Below are 19,332 nucleotides of genomic sequence, written 5' to 3' on the forward strand. Positions count from 1 at the left end.
GCAAACCCAACGGACAAGGACTGAAGAACCTAACAGCTCTTTCTCCAAGCACAGACACTGCATGTGTGGTACTAGGTCTGCCTTTAAAGCTCCCAGCAGGTAACCAATCAGCACTAATTGGCTAATTGGCAGGCCTCACCTGCATGCCCGGTGACAGAGGAGTGATCAGGCCTCTAGTACATAACACCTCCCCCACCAAACTGGTTGCCCAAGAGGCAACCACTACACAACAACCCATAAACAAAACAAAAAACAACTGTGACCCCTTAGTTGTCAGGGCCACTACCACAACAGCGATAATGGGTACCACAAACACCGGTACTATGATCGTGAGAGGGCGTCTGCTAGCACGTTGTCCCTCCCACAATGTGGCGAATATCCAAGTTATACGCCTGGAGGAACAAACTCCATCGCATCAAACGATGGTTCGAGTTCACCATGCTGCGAAGAAAAACCAAAGGGTTATGGTCTGTATACACAACAAGGGGTAAACTGGAGGATCCAACGTAAACATCAAAATGGTTCAAGGCAAGAACCGGGTCGGCCCCTGTCGAACACGACCACCGATACCGATCTGTCAAAATTATACTGCAAACCAAAATCAACCTGAGAACTGCGCTTAAAGAACAGAACACAGCACAACAAAAATCATAGCTCACTGATACCACCACCGCACCCATATCCATCCCACCTGGCACTGGCAGTTCAGGATACTGCAAACCGTGAACATCCAGAGTAGGATGTACCGCCTCAGGTACAGCCCCAGTGTACTGGGAACATGGCAGTACGACAGTCACAATAACGTCTGGAACACCATCTAAAATGGCGTCACCCAAAATAACATTGTCCTGATCAAAAACAAAATGGCTGCCACTCCACAGACCAGGTCGCGAAGGCGGCTCCTGCTCCACAGGACACAGGTAACTAGGTTGACCATCACACCTAGTGCATGGCAGAGAATCAGTGTGGACATGTGGATCAATGTCAGAATCATCAACTGACATATTGGGACCATCCCTGCCCACAAGTTAAACATTAGGGACAATAGAGCTACTGTGGGAAGGCTGGCAGCCTAAGTCAGGCTTAGTAGCCTCTCCAACTAGAACGGTGTCACATGAAACAACAGCACCTCTCATAGCATCCTTCCCACACTCATCCTCCAATTCGTTCGTGGCCTCAGCCACCGTACAGGCTGGGAAGACCTTGAGACACTGCGCTGCCATATCATCTCCTGTCACATGCTTCTCCGGCACGCATGTCAACTCTGGTTTCACCACCGGGCCTAACACAAAGCCACAATCAAGAGAATCATTATGCAGAGGTACATCCACCGTGTGCTTTCCAAAATTCTCAACAGGTACACATTTCAATTCAACAAAGAATGCGTCACTAAGTGTAATGTCCCAAGTCGAAGCATCAACAACATCACTTCTGTCCCTTGACATTTCTCGTGCCACAGCACACACAGGAAACACCCCTGGATGTTTCTGTGCCAGCTCATTAGAGACCTCAGAAACCACAGGAATGGGAGTTACAACCGGAGTAGCCAGCACTTTGTCACCAGCCAAATCATTCCCTAGAATGAAGGACACCCCCTTTATGGGAATGTGAGAACATACCCCCACAACAACATTGCCTGATACTAAGGGAGAATTGAGCGTGACCTCATGCAAAGGTGCATCCACAAATCCACCCCCAAAGCCCCGAACAACAACACCGGAATGCAAAAAAGAGTTTTCTGAAAACGGCAAAACCCCCTCCAGAATGAGGGACTGAAAAGCACCGGTATCTCTCCAAATTGTTATAGCCTGTTTGGACTCTAGTGCATTAGTCAGGGAAACAAATCCATTCATCATAAACCTTGAGGAACCCTCGAGCTCTTTGTCCACACGTTTGATACTTCCCCCATCCCCATCTAACGTTGGCATAGGCGTTCTGCATATGGTTTCTACCAGAGCCACGGTTCTGACATTTTTCTGCTCAAGCACCGGGCACCCAGCAACGATATGACCAGGTTCTTTACAGTAGAAACAGATAATCCCTTCTGGGAATGCACCAGCAGAACCACCCCGCCTAGGAGGTGAAGTTAACTGACCAGCAGACACAGGTTTTGGGAAACGGCCCCCCTGAACAGGACGCCTATCCCCGGACTCAACACGGTAGTCCTCCAAAAACACGGACTTGTGTGTCAACACAAACTCATCAGCGAAGACAGCGGCGTCGCCTATCTTCGATACCTTACGCTCATTTAGATGTGTGGAAACGGTATCAGGAACACATCTTTTAAATTCCTCTAGGAGAATAAACTGCCTAAGCTGCTCTCTTGACTCTGCCTTCTGAGAAGTGCACCACCTGTCAAACAGGTTCTCCTTCTCCCTTCCAAATTCAACATAAGACTGCCCCTCCGACCTGCGATAACCTCTAAAACGCTGACGATAGGCCTCAGGGACCAACTCATAAGCCCTCAAAATGGAAGCTTTAACCAGCTCATAATCAGCGCTTTGTTCAAGGGACAGAGCAGTGTAGGCTTCTTGTGCCCTACCAACTAAAACACATTGCAGCAGCAGTGTCCAGGCGGTATCAGGCCACTTCAATGTGGTTGCCACCCATTCAAAAAGGGGAAAATATCTTTCCACGTCTTTCTCAAAAAATGGTGGCACCATCCTAATATTCCTGCCTACATCAAACCCAGAACGTGACTCTGGATGCAGAGCACCCGCCTGTAACGCAGCATGCTTATACTCAAGCTCCTTCTGCGCACGCTCGTGCTCCAGCAACATTTGTCTCTCCTTAAACTCATGCTCCTTAAATTTAAACTCATGCTCCTTAAGCTCACGCTCCTCTCTCCTCTCTCTCCCCTTAAGCTCACGCTCCTTAAGCTCACGCTCCTCTCTCCTCTCCTCACGCTCTTGGTGTAGCTGCCTCTCCTTAAACTCCAACTCTCTAACCCTCCACTCACCCTCTGCACCAGATAATAGCGGAGACACGTCAGACAAAGGAGGCTCCTCCACCCTCGCCACAAGCACCTGCTCTCTAATGAGTAACACCCTTAAAGCACTCAAGGCAGTTGGCTTCAACCGTTTCTCACTGGGAGAAAGCTCCACCTTGTAGTGTACAGCAAGCTCCAGAAGCTGTTCTTTGGAAAACCTCTCCAACATGTCATGCGAAGGGAGATCAACAAAATCCCTAACGGAAGCCATCTTTCCTGCACCAGCGCCACAACCCGTTCACTTTAGAGTCACAAAAGCTGCCAAAAGCACCCTAGCACACACACAACCTACCTAAAGAGCCACTAAAGAAACACTAAAGAACCACTGAAGAACGACTAAAGAACCACGACGAACCACTGAAGAACCATAAAGAATGCCAAAGCCACTAATACTAACCATAAAGGGACGCGGTGGCAATGTGTGCTACGGAGCGCACATTTCTAGGACGCAAAAAAAACATAAAAATAAAACACACCCACCCCAAATAGACGTGTCATACACGCAGGGTGTTAGGTGCTACCAGGTATGCTCACCAAACACTCAAACAAACAAAATAAATCCAACAAAACAAATCCAAACAGGTGCGCCTTCTAACCTGATATGACTACATATGCTTCTACATCTAAACTGCAGAAAAAACCGGCCCACCACATGTCTACCCTAAGAAACACTAAATCAAGCCCTACCACACTACCTGTGTTTTCTGGCCACCCTAATCTACCTACCCTTAAACTAATGCCCTGTAGACCTAACTTTCTTCAACCACACCTGCTACCAGTCAAAGATCATATACCAATCATTTCATTGACCGCCCCAGGAGTACGTGGTGCACAGGACGCTAACCAACAACCAGAAAATAATGTCCCTATCTACATGTGGTGCCCACTAAACTATATATTTTAACAGCATAAGTAGTCACATCAAATTACAAACAAATACGGCATACTCACCTGTTTGATGAAATGGCTCAGCCCCCACGTTACACCATATGTAACGAACACCACCCAAACCATAATACCATGACACCCCGTGTAACACAAAAAAAAAACACCAAACAAAGTTCTAGGGGTAAAAGATCCCGGACGAGCCCCCAACTGTTACGACCCTGGCTCAGGGGCACGCAACCTATGTGCAAACCAACACCAAAACCCTGTGCTCTAACTCAAAGTGCTACTAACTCAAGGAACTATTACGGACAAGGACTGAAGAACCTAACAGCTCTTTCTCCAAGCACAGACACTGCATGTGTGTTACTAGGTCTGCCTTTAAAGCTCCCAGCAGGTAACCAATCAGCACTAATTGGCAGGCCTCACCTGCATGCCCGGTGACACAGGAGTGATCAGGCCTCTAGTACATAACAGTAAGTATATGGAAACAAATGTGTGAATGTCATTGCTGTACAGAATATACAGTAATATGAGTGTAATGTACAGTAATATGAGTGTAATGTACAGTGATATGAGTGTAATGTACAGTAATATGAGTGTAATACATATAATAGAATAGAATATACAGAGTATTTGCGTCTGTTGAGCTGTACAAATAAACTAGACTTGACTTGACAGATTTTGAGTAGATTGTAAACGGTAATGTGCTCAGTGAACTCTGCAGTGCAGTGATCGTTAGGTTGTCCTTGTAATGCTGGATAGATTGCCTTGGGCCAGACCAGAGTAGCGGAGCACAGATCAGCAGGTTGACTGGACATGAGCCAAGTCCTCAGGCAAGTTAGGAGACATCAACTCATCTCTCTCTCTCTCTCTCTCTCTCTCTCTCTCTCTCTCTCTCTCTCTCTCTCTCTCTCTCTCTCTCTCTGTTCGCTATCTGTCTCTCTGTTCACTCTCTGTCTATGTCGCTCTCCTCTCTCTCTCTCTCTGTTCGCTATCTGTCTCTCTGTTCACTCTCTGTCTATGTCTGTCTCTCTCTCCTCTCTCTCTCTCTCTCTCTCTCTCTCTCTCTGTCTCTCTAACTTCCCCTTTATTTTACTTTCTGTATCTTTGTCTCCATATCTATTTATCTCCCTTGATGGATGTGTCTCTCAGCCTGTTTAGCTCATCTTATCTGTGTTATTAGAAGGAATGTTCCAGCATACCAAACATGCTACATGTGTACACACACAAATGTGCACGCACACGCACACACACACACACACACACACACACACACACACAAAAACATGCGTACGCACAAACACACACACTTACGCACGCACACATGCATACACACACATAGACATAGTTGACCCCCTTGCTCATCGATGTTAAATGTTAAATAAGAGAGAGAGAGAGATATGGGGAGATGGTTGGAGAGAGAGAGAGACAAAGAGAGACAAAGAGAGGCTAAATGGAAGGGTCACAGAGACATAAGGAATGTTCGGAAAGAGAGAGAGGTGGAGAGAGACAAAGAGAGAGATGGAGAGAGTATTGTCAGTATTGTCAGATATCCTCATGGAGGGAGAATTAAGAGGCGGGAAAGGAGAGTCTTCTAGGGTCCTTGTCGTCATGGAAGCATTTGAAAATGGCTTCTCTCGTTACCGCTGGGAGACTAATCGCATTGAAATATTAAGTAGCAGCTGAACCAGCCACAGAGAGGGCGGAGTCAACTTCAGAGCTCTGTAAATCTAGTGCTCATTAAAGAACAGCTCTGTAATCTAGTGCTCATTAAAGAACAGCTCTGTAAGACTAGTGATCATTAAAGAACAGCTCTGTAATCTAGTGCTCATTAAAGAACAGCTCTGTAAGACTAGTGCTCATTAAAGAACAGCTCTGTAATCTAGTGCTCATTAAAGAACAGCTCTGTAAGACTAGTGCTCATTAAAGAACAGCTCTGTAATCGAGTGATCATTAAAGAACAGCTCTGTAATCTAGTGCTCATTAAAGAACAGAGCTCTGTAATCTAGTGCTCATTAAAGAACAGAGCTCTGTAATCTAGTGCTCATTAAAGAACAGAGCTCTATAAAACTAGTGATCATTAAAGAACAGAGCTCTGTAATCTAGTGCTCATTAAAGAACAGCTCTGTAATCTAATGCTCATTAAAAAACAGTTCTGTAAGACTAGTGCTCATTAAAGAACAGAGCTCTATAAGACTAGTGATCATTAAAGAACAGAGCTCTGTAATCTAGTGCTCATTAAAGAACAGCTCTGAAATCTAGTGCTCATTAAAGAACAGCTCTGTAATCTAATGACCATTAAAGAACAGAGATCTGTAATCTAGTGCTCATTAAAGAACAGAGCTCTGTAATCGAGTGCTCATTAAAGAACAGCTCTATAAGACTAGTGACCATTAAAGAACAGAGCTCTGTAATCTAGTGCTCATTAAAGAACAGCTCTGTAATCTAGTGCTCATTAAAGAACAGCTCTGTAATCTAGTGCTCATTAAAGAACAGCTCTGTAATCGAATGCTCATTAAAGAACAGAGCTCTGTAATCTAGTGCTCATTAAAGAACAGAGCTCTGTAAGACTAGTGCTCATTAAAGAACAGCTCTGTAATCTAGTGCTCATTAAAGAACAGCTCTGTAATCAAGTGCTCATTAAAGAACAGAGCTCTGTAATCTAGTGCTCATTAAAGAACAGCTCTGTAATCTAGTGCGCATTAAAGAACAGCTCTGTAATCTAGTGCTCATTAAAGAACAGCTCTGTAATCTAGTGATCATTAAAGAACAGCTCTGTAAAACTAGTGCTCATTAAAGAACAGCTCTGTAATCTAATGCTCATTAAAGAACAGCTCTGTAATCTAGTGCTCATTAAAGAACAGAGCTCTGTAATCTAGTGTGCATTAAAGAACAGCTCTGTAATATAGTGCTCATTAAAGAACAGAGCTCTGTAATCTAGTGCTCATTAAAGAACAGAGATCTGAACGACGGAAATTAGAGAACAGTACATGGACAAGATTAAATACTTAGGGGTGAACATCACGAGAGGGGTGGAGAAACTGTTTGAGGCGAATTATACACAGATAAATCAGAACATAAAGAGAGACCTAGAGAGATGGACAGTAATGCCCTTGGACTTCAATTCAAGAATAGAAGTCATTAAAATGAACATACTATCAAGGTTACTGTACCTATTCCAGTCACTACCGATACAAATACCACAGAATCAATTCAGGGAGTGGGACAGACTGATATCGAGGTTCATATGGGCGGGGAGAAGACCACGGGTCAGATATAAAACACTACAACTACCAAAGGAAGAGGGAGGGATGGCAGTACCCAGCCTACAAGATTATTACTATGCAGCACAACTGAGAGCAGTGACGTGCTGGTGTAACGACAGATATGAGGCAAGATGGAAAGACATTGAAAAAGAAGGGGAGGGATACAAGGTACAAGCTCTGGTGGGGGATAGGGAACTATTTAAAGAAAAAGAGGGACTATTAGACCCAATCACCAAATGCACCTTGACCATATGGAACAGAGTAGTAAAAACACACAAATTGGAGAAGCAGTCAGGGGTCCTGAGATGGGTAGCACATGACAAGAGATTCAAACCAGGGAGGTTAGACAATGGATTCAGAAGGTGGGAGAGGGGGGGGGGGGCAACAGCAATATGCAAAATGATAGAGAAGGGAGAAATGCAGACACTACAAAAATTAAAGGAGAAATTTGGACTAGAAAACAGGGACCACTTCAGATATCTACAGGTTAGAGACTACTACAACAAAGAAATAAGGGGGGCCAAAGACGAGGAACAGAATGGAATAATAAAGATGATAGTATGGGCATACGAAGGGGGGCAAGGAAGAGTAATATCAGCAATATACCGGGCTATAATGACCAGCAAGGGACACACGACCGATTATATAAGGGAGAAATGGGAGAGAGAACTAGAGATAGGAATAACAGGGAAGGAATGGGGGAACATATGTGAGGTACAACATTCAACAACAGGATCAAGAATATGGAAAGAATTTGGATGGAAAAACATAATCAGATTCTTTATAACCCCAGAGCTGAAGGGAAAATATGCACCAACACAAAAAGCATGCTGGAGGATGTGTGGGAAGGAGGGGGCAAATCACACGCACATATTCTGGGGATGTCAGAAGCTGAAGGGCTATTGGGAGGAGATAGGGGAAGCAATGATCAGAATATTAGGATACGGGCTACCACAAACAGGACTGGTGCTTTACTTAGGAGACCTGACACACGAGGGAATACAAGGGGGGGACAAATATTTAATAAAGATAATGTTGATAGCGGCCAGAAAAGCAATAACGAGACTGTGGTACAAGGAAGACCCACCGACAATAGCAAAATGGGTAGGAATAGTGGAAGAAATACAGGATATGGAAAGGATAACACACATGCTGAGGTTACAGGAAGAGAAATTTGGGGAAAGATGGGGAAAGTGGGAGGATTATAAAAGGAACGAGAACGACATCACAGAGGAAGAACCAAATGCAACACAAGAGAGCGAAGGGTAAAGGAGGAAAGATGTTCAAGCAGGGTCTATGAACCCATGTCACACACCTGTACTTTAGTTAATATTTTCTATTTTGTTTTTGGGATATTACAAGTGCTGAATGCTTTTATACCTTATTATTTATGTCTGTTTAACGGTGTGATATTAAATATTCAGGGATGAGGTGGTTTGTGTATGGGTGAACCAAAAGGCAAAGTGAAAGTTAATAAACAAGAGGGGAAAAAAAAGAAAGGACGAAGGAGAAGGGAAGAAAGAAGCTCAAGGAGGGTCTCTGGACCCAGATCACACATACAAACCTTAGTCAGCATTTATCGTCTTTGAGTAGGAATTACCTGTTTATGCCTGTTTAAGGGAGATACACAATCAACCTTTATATCAAATACCTAGAAAACAACAGTAGGGGAACCAGACAACTAACCATGTGATACCCATGTAAATATTTATGTGCACTGTTTTTTCTTTTTGTTTTTATTGTGATGCTAGTTTCTTCATTTTTTATTATTTATTTTTTGTAAGTGCTGTCTGTCTAAATAACTGTTAATAAAAAATGTAAGTTTAAAAAAAAAAAAAAAGATCTGTAATCTAGTGCTCATTAAAGAACAGCTCTGTAATCTAGTGCTCATTAAAGAACAGCTCTGTAATCTAGTGCTCATTAAAGAACAGCTCTGTAATCTAGTGCTCATTAAAGAACAGCTCTGTAACCTAGTGCTCATTAAAGAACAGCTCTGTAATCTAGTGCTCATTAAAGAACAGCTCTGTAATCTAGTGCTCATTAAAGAACAGAGCTCTGTAATCTAGTGTTCATTAAAGAACAGAGATCTGTAATCTAGTGCTCATTAAAGAACAGCTCTGTAATCTAGTGCTCATTAAAGAACAGCTCTGTAATCTAGTGCTCATTAAAGAACAGCTCTGTAATCTAGTGATCATTAAAGAACAGCTCTGTAAAACTAGTGCTCATTAAAGAACAGCTCTGTAATCTAATGCTCATTAAAGAACAGCTCTGTAATCTAATATTCATTAAAGAACAGATCTGTAATCTAGTGCTCATTCAAGAACAGCTCTGTAATCTAGTGCTCATTAAAGAACAGAGCTCTGTAATATAGTGCTCATTAAAGAACAGCTCTAATCTAGTGCTCATTAAAGAACAGAGCTCTGTAATCTAGTGCTCATTAAAGAACAGCTCTGTAATCTAATGCTCATTAAAGAACAGCTCTGTAATCTAGTGCTCATTAAATAACAGCTCTGTAATCTAGTGCTCATTAAAGAACAGAGCTCTGTAATCTAATGCTCATTAAAGAACAGCTCTGTAATCTAATGCTCATTAAAGAACAGCTCTGTAATCTAGTGCTCATTAAAGAACAGATCTCTGTAATCTAGTGCTCATTAAAGAACAGCTCTGTAATCTAGTGCTCATTAAAGAACAGCTCTGTAATCTAGTGCTCATTAAAGAACAGCTCTGTAAGACTAGTGATCATTAAAGAACAGCTCTGTAATCTAGTGCTCATTAAAGAACAGCTCTGTAAATCTAGTGCTCATTAAAGAACAGAGCTCTGTAATCTAGTGCTCATTAAAGAACAGCTCTGTAATCTAGTGCTCATTAAAGAACAGAGCTCTGTAATCTAGTGCTCATTAAAGAACAGAGCTCTGTAATCTAGTGCTCATTAAAGAACAGAGCTCTGTAATCTAGTGCTCATTAAAGAACAGAGCTCTGTAATCTAGTGCTCATTAAAGAACAGCTCTGTAATCTAGTGATCATTAAAGAACAGAGCTCTGTAATCTAGTGCTCATTAAAGAACAGAGCTCTGTAATCGAGTGATCATTAAAGAACAGAGCTCTGTAATCTAGTGCTCATTAAAGAACAGCTCTGTAATCTAGTGCTCATTAAAGAACAGCTCTGTAATCGAGTGCTCATTAAAGAACAGAGCTCTGTAATCTAGTGATCATTAAAGAACAGAGCTCTGTAATCTAGTGCTCATTAAAGAACAGCTCTGTAAATCTAGTGCTCATTAAAGAACAGAGCTCTGTAATCTAGTGCTCATTAAAGAACAGAGCTCTGTAATCTAGTGATCATTAAATAACAGCTCTGTAATCTAGTGCTCATTAAAGAACAGAGCTCTGTAATCTAGTGCTCATTAAAGAACAGAGCTCTGTAATCTAGTGATCATTAAAGAACAGCTCTGTAATCTAGTGCTCATTAAAGAACAGAGCTCTGTAATCTAGTGATCATTAAAGAACAGAGCTCTGTAATCTAGTGCTCATTAAAGAACAGCTCTGTAATCGAGTGCTCATTAAAGAACATAGCTCTGTAATCTAGTGCTCATTAAAGAACAGCTCTGTAATCGAGTGCTCATTAAAGAACAGCTCTGTAATCTATTGATCATTAAAGAACAGAGCTCTGTAATCTAGTGCTCATTAAAGAACAGCTCTGTAATCGAGTGCTCATTAAAGAACAGAGCTCTGTAATCTAGTGCTCATTAAAGAACAGCTCTGTAATCGAGTGCTCATTAAAGAACAGAGCTCTGTAATCTAGTGCTCATTAAAGAACAGCTCTGTAATCGAGTGCTCATTAAAGAACAGAGCTCTGTAATCTAGTGCTCATTAAAGAACAGAGCTCTGTAATCTAGTGCTCATTAAAGAACAGCTCTGTAATCTAGTGCTCATTAAAGAACAGAGCTCTGTAATCTAGTGCTCATTAAAGAACAGCTCTGTAATCGAGTGATCATTAAAGAACAGAGCTCTGTAATCTAGTGATCATTAAAGAACAGCTCTGTAATCGAGTGATCATTAAAGAACAGAGCTCTGTAATCTAGTGCTCATTAAAGAACAGCTCTGTAATCGAGTGATCATTAAAGAACAGAGCTCTGTAATCTAGTGCTCATTAAAGAACAGCTCTGTAATAGAGTGCTCATTAAAGAACAGAGCTCTGTAATCTAGTGCTCATTAAAGAACAGCTCTGTAATCCAGTGCTCATTAAAGAACAGAGCTCTGTAATCTAGTGCTCATTAAAGAACAGCTCTGTAATCTAGTGCTCATTAAAGAACAGAGCTCTGTAATCTAGTGCTCATTAAAGAACAGCTCTGTAATCTAGTGATCATTAAAGAACAGCTCTGTAATCTAGTGCTCATTAAAGAACAGCTCTGTAAATCTAGTGCTCATTAAAGAACAGAGCTCTGTAAATCTAGTGCTCATTAAAGAACAGAGCTCTGTAAATCTAGTGATCATTAAAGAACAGCTCTGCAAGACTAGTGATCATTAAAGAACAGCTCTGTAATCTAGTGCTCATTAAAGAACAGAGCTCTGTAATCTAGTGCTCATTAAAGAACAGCTCTGTAATCTAGTGCTCATTAAAGAACAGCTCTGTAATCTAATGCTCATTAAAGAACAGCTCTGTAATCTAGTGCTCATTAAAGAACAGCTCTGTAATCTAATGCTCATTAAAGAACAGCTCTGTAATCTAGTGATCATTAAAGAACAGCTCTGTAAGACTAGTGCTCATTAAAGAACAGAGCTCTGTAATCTAGTGCTCATTAAAGAACAGCTCTGTAATCTAGTGCTCATTAAAGAACATCTCTGTAATCTAGTGCTCATTAAAGAACAGCTCTGTAATCTAGTGCTCATTAAAGAACAGCTCTGTAAGACTAGTGATCATTAAATAACAGCTCTGTAAAACTAGTGCTCATTAAAGAACAGCTCTGTAATCTAGTGATCATTAAAGAACAGCTCTGTAAATCTAGTGCTCATTAAAGAACAGCTCTGTAATCTAGTGCTCATTAAAGAACAGAGCTCTGTAATCTAGTGATCATTAAAGAACAGCTCTGTAAAACTAGTGCTCATTAAAGAACAGCTCTGTAATCTAGTGCTCATTAAAGAACAGCTCTGTAATCTAGTGCTCATTAAAGAACAGAGATCTGTAATCTAGTGCTCATCAAAGAACAGCTCTGTAATCTAGTGCTCATTAAAGAACAGCTCTGTAATCTAGTGCTCATTAAAGAACAGCTCTGTAAGACTAGTGCTCATTAAAGAACAGAGCTCTGTAATCTAGTGCTCATTAAAGAACAGCTCTGTAATCTAGTGCTCATTAAAGAACAGCTCTGTAATCTAGTGATCATTAAAGAACAGCTCTGTAATCTATTGCTCATTAAAGAACAGCTCTGTAATCTATTGCTCATTAAAGAACAGCTCTGTAATCTAGTGCTCATTAAAGAACAGAGCTCTGTAATCTAGTGCTCATTAAAGAACAGAGCTCTGTAAGACTAGTGCTCATTAAAGAACAGCTCTGTAATCTAGTGCTCATTAAAGAACAGCTCTGTAATCTAGTGCTCATTAAAGAACAGAGCTCTGTAATCTAGTGCTCATTAAAGAACAGAGCTCTGTAATCTAGTGCTCATTAAAGAACAGAGCTCTGTAATCTAGTGCTCATTAAAGAACAGCTCTGTAATCTAGTGCTCATTAAAGAACAGCTCTGTAATCTAGTGCTCATTAAAGAACAGAGCTCTGTAATCTAGTGCTCATTAAAGAACAGCTCTGTAATCTAGTGATCATTAAAGAACAGCTCTGTAAGACTAGTGCTCATTAAAGAACAGCTCTGTAATCTAGTGCTCATTAAAGAACAGCTCTGTAATCTAGTGCTCATTAAAGAACAGATAGGATGAGAGATAAATGGGGAGAGAGAAGGAAGTGGAAAAGGGAAGGAGAGAGAGAGACCAAAGTGAGGAAAAAGAGAGATGGAGAGGAGAGAGAGAAGTGATAGGGAGAGGAGACCACGTGATGGATGGAGCTACCGAGAGAAAGAGAGGCAGAGAGATATAGAGAAGACGCAGAGCTCCCTCTGCTGGTGACTTACAGGAACTTATATCCTGTTTACTCTACATTCAATCAGACATGGACCACCACAACCAGAACATTACCACCACAACCAGAACGTTACCACCACAACCTGAACATTACCACCACAACCAGAACATTACCACCACAACCAGAACATTACCACCACAACCAGAACATTACCACCACAACCAGAACATTACCACCACAACCAGAACGTTACCACCACAACCTGAACATTACCACCACAACCAGAACATTACCACCACAACCAGAACATTACCACCACAACCAGAACATTACCACCACAACCAGAACATTACCGCCACAACCAGAACATTACCACCACAACCAGAACATTACCACCACAACCTGAACATTACCACCACAACCAGAACATTACCACCACAACCAGAACATTACCACCACAACCTGAACATTACCACCACAACCAGAACATTACCACCACAACCAGAACATTACCACCACAACCTGAACATTACCACCACAACCACCACAACCAGAACATTACCACCACAACCAGAACATTACCACCACAACCTGAACATTACCGCCACAACCAGAACATTACCGCCACAACCAGAACATTACCGCCACAACCTGAATGTTACCACCACAACCAGAACATTACCACCACAACCTGAACATTACCACCACAACCAGAACATTACCACCACAACCAGAACATTACCACCACAACCAGAACATTACCACCACAACCAGAACATTACCACCACAACCAGAACATTACCACCACAACCAGAACATTACCGCCACAACCTGAACGTTACCACCACAACCAGAACATTACCACCACAACCTGAACATTACCACCACAACCAGAACATTACCGCCACAACCTGAACGTTACCACCACAACCAGAACATTACCACCACAACCAGAACATTACCACCACAACCACCACAACCAGAACATTACCACCACAACCAGAACATTACCACCACAACCAGAACATTACCACCACAACCAGAACATTACCGCCACAACCTGAACGTTACCACCACAACCTGAACGTTACCACCACAACCAGAACATTACCACCACAACCTGAACATTACCACCACAACCAGAACATTACCGCTACAACCAGAACGTTACCACCACAACCAGAACATTACCACCACAACCAGAACATTACCACCACAACCAGAACATTACCACCACAACCAGAACATTACCACCACAACCAGAACATTACCACCACAACCTGAACATTACCACCACAACCTGAACATTACCACCACAACCAGAACATTACCACCACAACCTGAACATTACCACCACAACCAGAACATTACCACCACAACCAGAACATTACCACCACAACCTGAACATTACCACCACAACCAGAACATTACCACCACAACCTGAACGTTACCACCACAACCAGAACATTACCACCACAACCAGAACATTACCACCACAACCAGAACATTACCACCACAACCAGAACGTTACCACCACAACCAGAACATTACCACCACAACCAGAACATTACCACCACAACCAGAACATTACCACCACAACCAGAACATTACCGCCACAACCAGAACGTTACCACCACAACCAGAACATTACCACCACAACCAGAACATTACCACCACCACCACAACCAGAACATTACCACCACAACCAGAACAGTACCACCACAACCAGAACATTACCACCACAACCAGAACATTACCGCCACAACCTGAACATTACCGCCACAACCTGAACATTACCACCACAACCAGAACATTACCACCACAACCAGAACATTACCACCACAACCAGAACATTACCACCACAACCAGAACATTACCGCCACAACCTGAACATTACCACCACAACCAGAACATTACCACCACAACCTGAACATTACCACCACAACCAGAACGTTACCACCACAACCAGAACGTTACCACCACAACCAGAACATTACCACCACAACCAGAACGTTACCACCACAACCAGAACATTACCACCACAACCTGAACATTACCACCACAACCTGAACATTACCACCACAACCAGAACATTACCACCACAACCTGAACATTACCACCACAACCAGAACATTACCACCACAACCTGAACATTACCACCACAACCTGAACATTACCACCACAACCAGAACATTACCACCACAACCAGAACATTACCACCACAACCTGAACATTACCACCACAACCACCACAACCAGAACATTACCACCACAACCAGAACATTACCACCACAACCTGAACATTACCGCCACAACCAGAACATTACCGCCACAACCAGAACATTACCGCCACAACCTGAACGTTACCACCACAACCAGAACATTACCACCACAACCTGAACATTACCACCACAACCACCACAACCAGAACATTACCACCACAACCAGAACATTACCGCCACAACCTGAACGTTACCACCACAACCAGAACATTACCATCACAACCTGAACATTACCACCACAACCAGAACATTACCGCCACAACCTGAACGTTACCACCACAACCAGAACATTACCACCACAACCAGAACATTACCACCACAACCAGAACATTACCACCACAACCAGATCATTACCACCACAACCAGAACATTACCACCACAACCAGAACATTACCGCCACAGCCTGAACGTTACCACCACAACCTGAACGTTACCACCACAACCAGAACATTACCACCACAACCTGAACATTACCACCACAACCTGAACATTACCACCACAACCAGAACATTACCGCCACAACCAGAACGTTACCACCACAACCTGAACGTTACCACCACAACCAGAACATTACCACCACAACCAGAACATTACCACCACAACCAGAACATTACCACCACAACCAGAACATTACCACCACAACCAGAACATTACCACCACAACCAGAACATTACCGCCACAGCCTGAACGTTACCACCACAACCTGAACGTTACCACCACAACCAGAACATTACCACCACAACCTGAACATTACCACCACAACCTGAACATTACCACCACAACCAGAACATTACCGCCACAACCAGAACGTTACCACCACAACCAGAACATTACCACCACAACCAGAACATTACCACCACAACCAGAACATTACCACCACAACCTGAAAATTACCACCACAACCTGAACATTACCACCACAACCTGAACATTACCACCACAACCAGAACATTACCACCACAACCAGAACATTACCACCACAACCTGAACATTACCACCACAACCAGAACGTTACCACCACAACCAGAACGTTACCACCACAACCACCACAACCAGAACATTACCACCACAACCAGAACGTTATCACCACAACCACCACAACCAGAACATTACCACCACAACCAGAACATTACCACCACAACCAGAACATTACTGCCACAACCAGAACATTACCACCACAACCAAACATGTAACAGAGCCCACCACCAGACACAAAATAAGACAACTCAACTCAGACACACCCACTCACAGGAGAGACAAGAACAGACAGTTAATCTGGTGCAGAAGAAAATCACCCTAACTGTGTTCCCATCAGCTCTTCTCAACACTAACAATACATCACCTAAACTCACTCTAAGAGGCTGAGTTTATCCCAGACCATGCACGGCTAGGGTAGGCTGTAAGCATGCATTAAAGCATTCCGTCTCCAGACGGATTTCCGTCAATTTGATTGGGGAGATCCGTCCATTTGATTCGCAGTCTGACGGAAGTATTTGCATGATTTGTAGATGCATACAGATTGAAACAAAATTGAGCCAATCAGAGGCGCCAAATATGGAAAAGGGCTTTTTTTTCCTATCGCGCCAAGCAGTCATCATCACTCAGCGACTCGAGAGACGGGTCGCCTTTTTTGCAGCCTCACGCGTCAACTGCTTGTTTACCAACGTCACAGCCACCACGCTGCTTGCACTCGCTGCTATATACCGATTAGCTAACGTTAGCTTAATAGCGTCTGTTAAATGGAAGGAGTAAGCCGGCCACTAAAAAGAGAACCCACCGCGGGGTTCTCAGATGAAAAGGATGAGCGGGACCACCTAACAAAAAGTTTCGAGAGGAGAGGACGTTTGAAGAGACTGGCTAGGCAGCGCTACTGGGGGCTGTAGTGGTGAGTTAACTTGTTCCGTGTGCCGCAACGATGTCAAAAAGAAAAACAGAAACAACACGTTTGTCATTGTCGTGTTACTTCACAGTACAATATGCGAGTCCCCTGCTGTGGTTGTGAGTATACGTTTATTAGCTTAACTCCGTAGCAACATCACACAGGTGTATCGGTAGACAGTCTCCTCCCCACCGTATATATTCTCTCTGTCAGGATCTATGGGTAACATTACTGTATATTTGCATATCGTATATGTCACAAATGTAACAGTACTATATACCTGTAGTATGTCCCTATGCCATAAATGTCATGTCAATGTCATGCATGTCATAAATGTCACTGAATTGAAAATGGGGGACCCTGATGATGTAAACAAGACAAACGTCTTTCTCAGGTCTGCATCCCCTTAACAATTGTGTGTATTGAGCCATACTGTATTGTACCCATTCTGCAATCGGTTAAATATTGATTGATTGTTATAACGGATTGCAGAATGGGTACAGTACAGCTCAATACACACAATTGTCAAGGGGTTGCAGACCAGAGAAAGACTTTCCTCTTTACATCAGGGTCCCCCATTTTCAATTAATCATAACATATATGACATACATGACATACAGATAGATAATACTGCTACATCTATACATTTATGACGTACCAGATTTACACAGTATTGTTTGTGATACAATAAGAGTCTAAAAAAGAGAGCATATACATTTGACGAAGAAACTGTACATTGGAGGAGGTTGGGTGGAGGGGGGGGGGACTGTACATTGGAGGTGGTTGGGGAGGGAAGGGTTGGGTAGGCGGGGTGGGGGGGTAACTGTACATTGGATTATCGACGAAACCGAAACAAGTAGGCTCCCTTAAAACGCCAACGCTATTAAAAAGAAATACAGTGGAGGTTAAAATAAGAATATGACTTGGCCTGAAAAAAATTTCAGTCAGGAGATTTTTTTTTGCTTTAATCCCTGTGTAAGAAATAGAGGGGTTTCAAACTGGGATTTAAAGATGTGTCAGGAAGCTTATTCCAAAGATACTGTATGAGGCGCGGTAGGAGAGTGTGCTGTCGCCCGCTGGTTTATTTGTAACCCTAGGTATAGATAGGAACCCAGCGTCTTGTGATTGGAGGGCACGTGCCAGAGAACATCGTGTCATGAGATCTGATGAATACAGGAGTATAAGTCCAGGCAATATTATTTCATTCATTCAATCAATCTTTATTTAATCTTGAAAGATGATTGAGAGGTGCAATACACAATGCAAAAACAATATTGAATACTGAATAAATAATAAAAAAAAAAAAAAGGCCCAGAGTCCCAGGCCAGTAATGAAATGGTGTAGGGTAGAAGATCATCAATAATGGCTTCATACAGAAATATATTGTATATTAGAATAATATATATATTTTATTTAATGTAATATTTTATGTTAGCAGAAGCACTTCACTGTAAAGTCAGATCTAGCCTGGATCGGGAGCCAATGTAGGGAGCCAATCGACGTTATTGTGATAGCATATAACTCTCTCTCTCTCTGTGTCTCTCTCTGTGTCTCTCTCTGTGTCTCTCTCTCTCTCTCTCTCTCTCTCTCTCTCTCTCTCTCTCTCTCTCTCTCTCTCTCTCTCTCTGTCTCTCTCTCTCCCTCTCCATCTCTCCCTCTCCAGACCTGTATAAGCCAGCGGTGTCTCACAGAGACCTGAACAGCCGTAACGTTCTGGTGAAGAACGACCTGACCTGTGTCATCAGTGACTTCGGCCTGTCTATGAAACTAACGGGGAACCGTCTGGTCAGGCCAGGGGAGGAGGACAACGCTGCCATCTCAGAGGTCAGTGTGGGTCTGGGTGTGGGTAGGGTGGGGGGGGTCTGGTCTGGGTGAGTGCATAGGCGCATGCATTTGTTTCCCCCCCCCCCCCCCCCCCCCCCCGACTCAGTCAGATTTGTGAACGTTAATTTTAGAATTGTTCACATT

The 19,332-nt window shown here is 42.8% G+C and overlaps 1 protein-coding gene across 1 annotated transcript in view; it reads left to right on the top strand.

The window, feature by feature from the left end:
* The window catches only part of LOC311228031 (bone morphogenetic protein receptor type-2-like), a 323,498-nt gene that overhangs the window by 248,274 nt on the left and 55,892 nt on the right, over window positions 1-19,332 (top strand). The window contains 1 exon segment of the mRNA XM_084313923.1: window positions 19,028-19,188. Within this exon segment, the coding sequence (XP_084170049.1) occupies window positions 19,028-19,188 (161 nt within the window).

This window comes from Notolepis coatsorum, assembly GCF_963971535.1.
Source record: "Notolepis coatsorum genome assembly, chromosome: 5".
Taxonomy (NCBI): Eukaryota; Metazoa; Chordata; class Actinopteri; order Aulopiformes; family Paralepididae; genus Notolepis; species Notolepis coatsorum.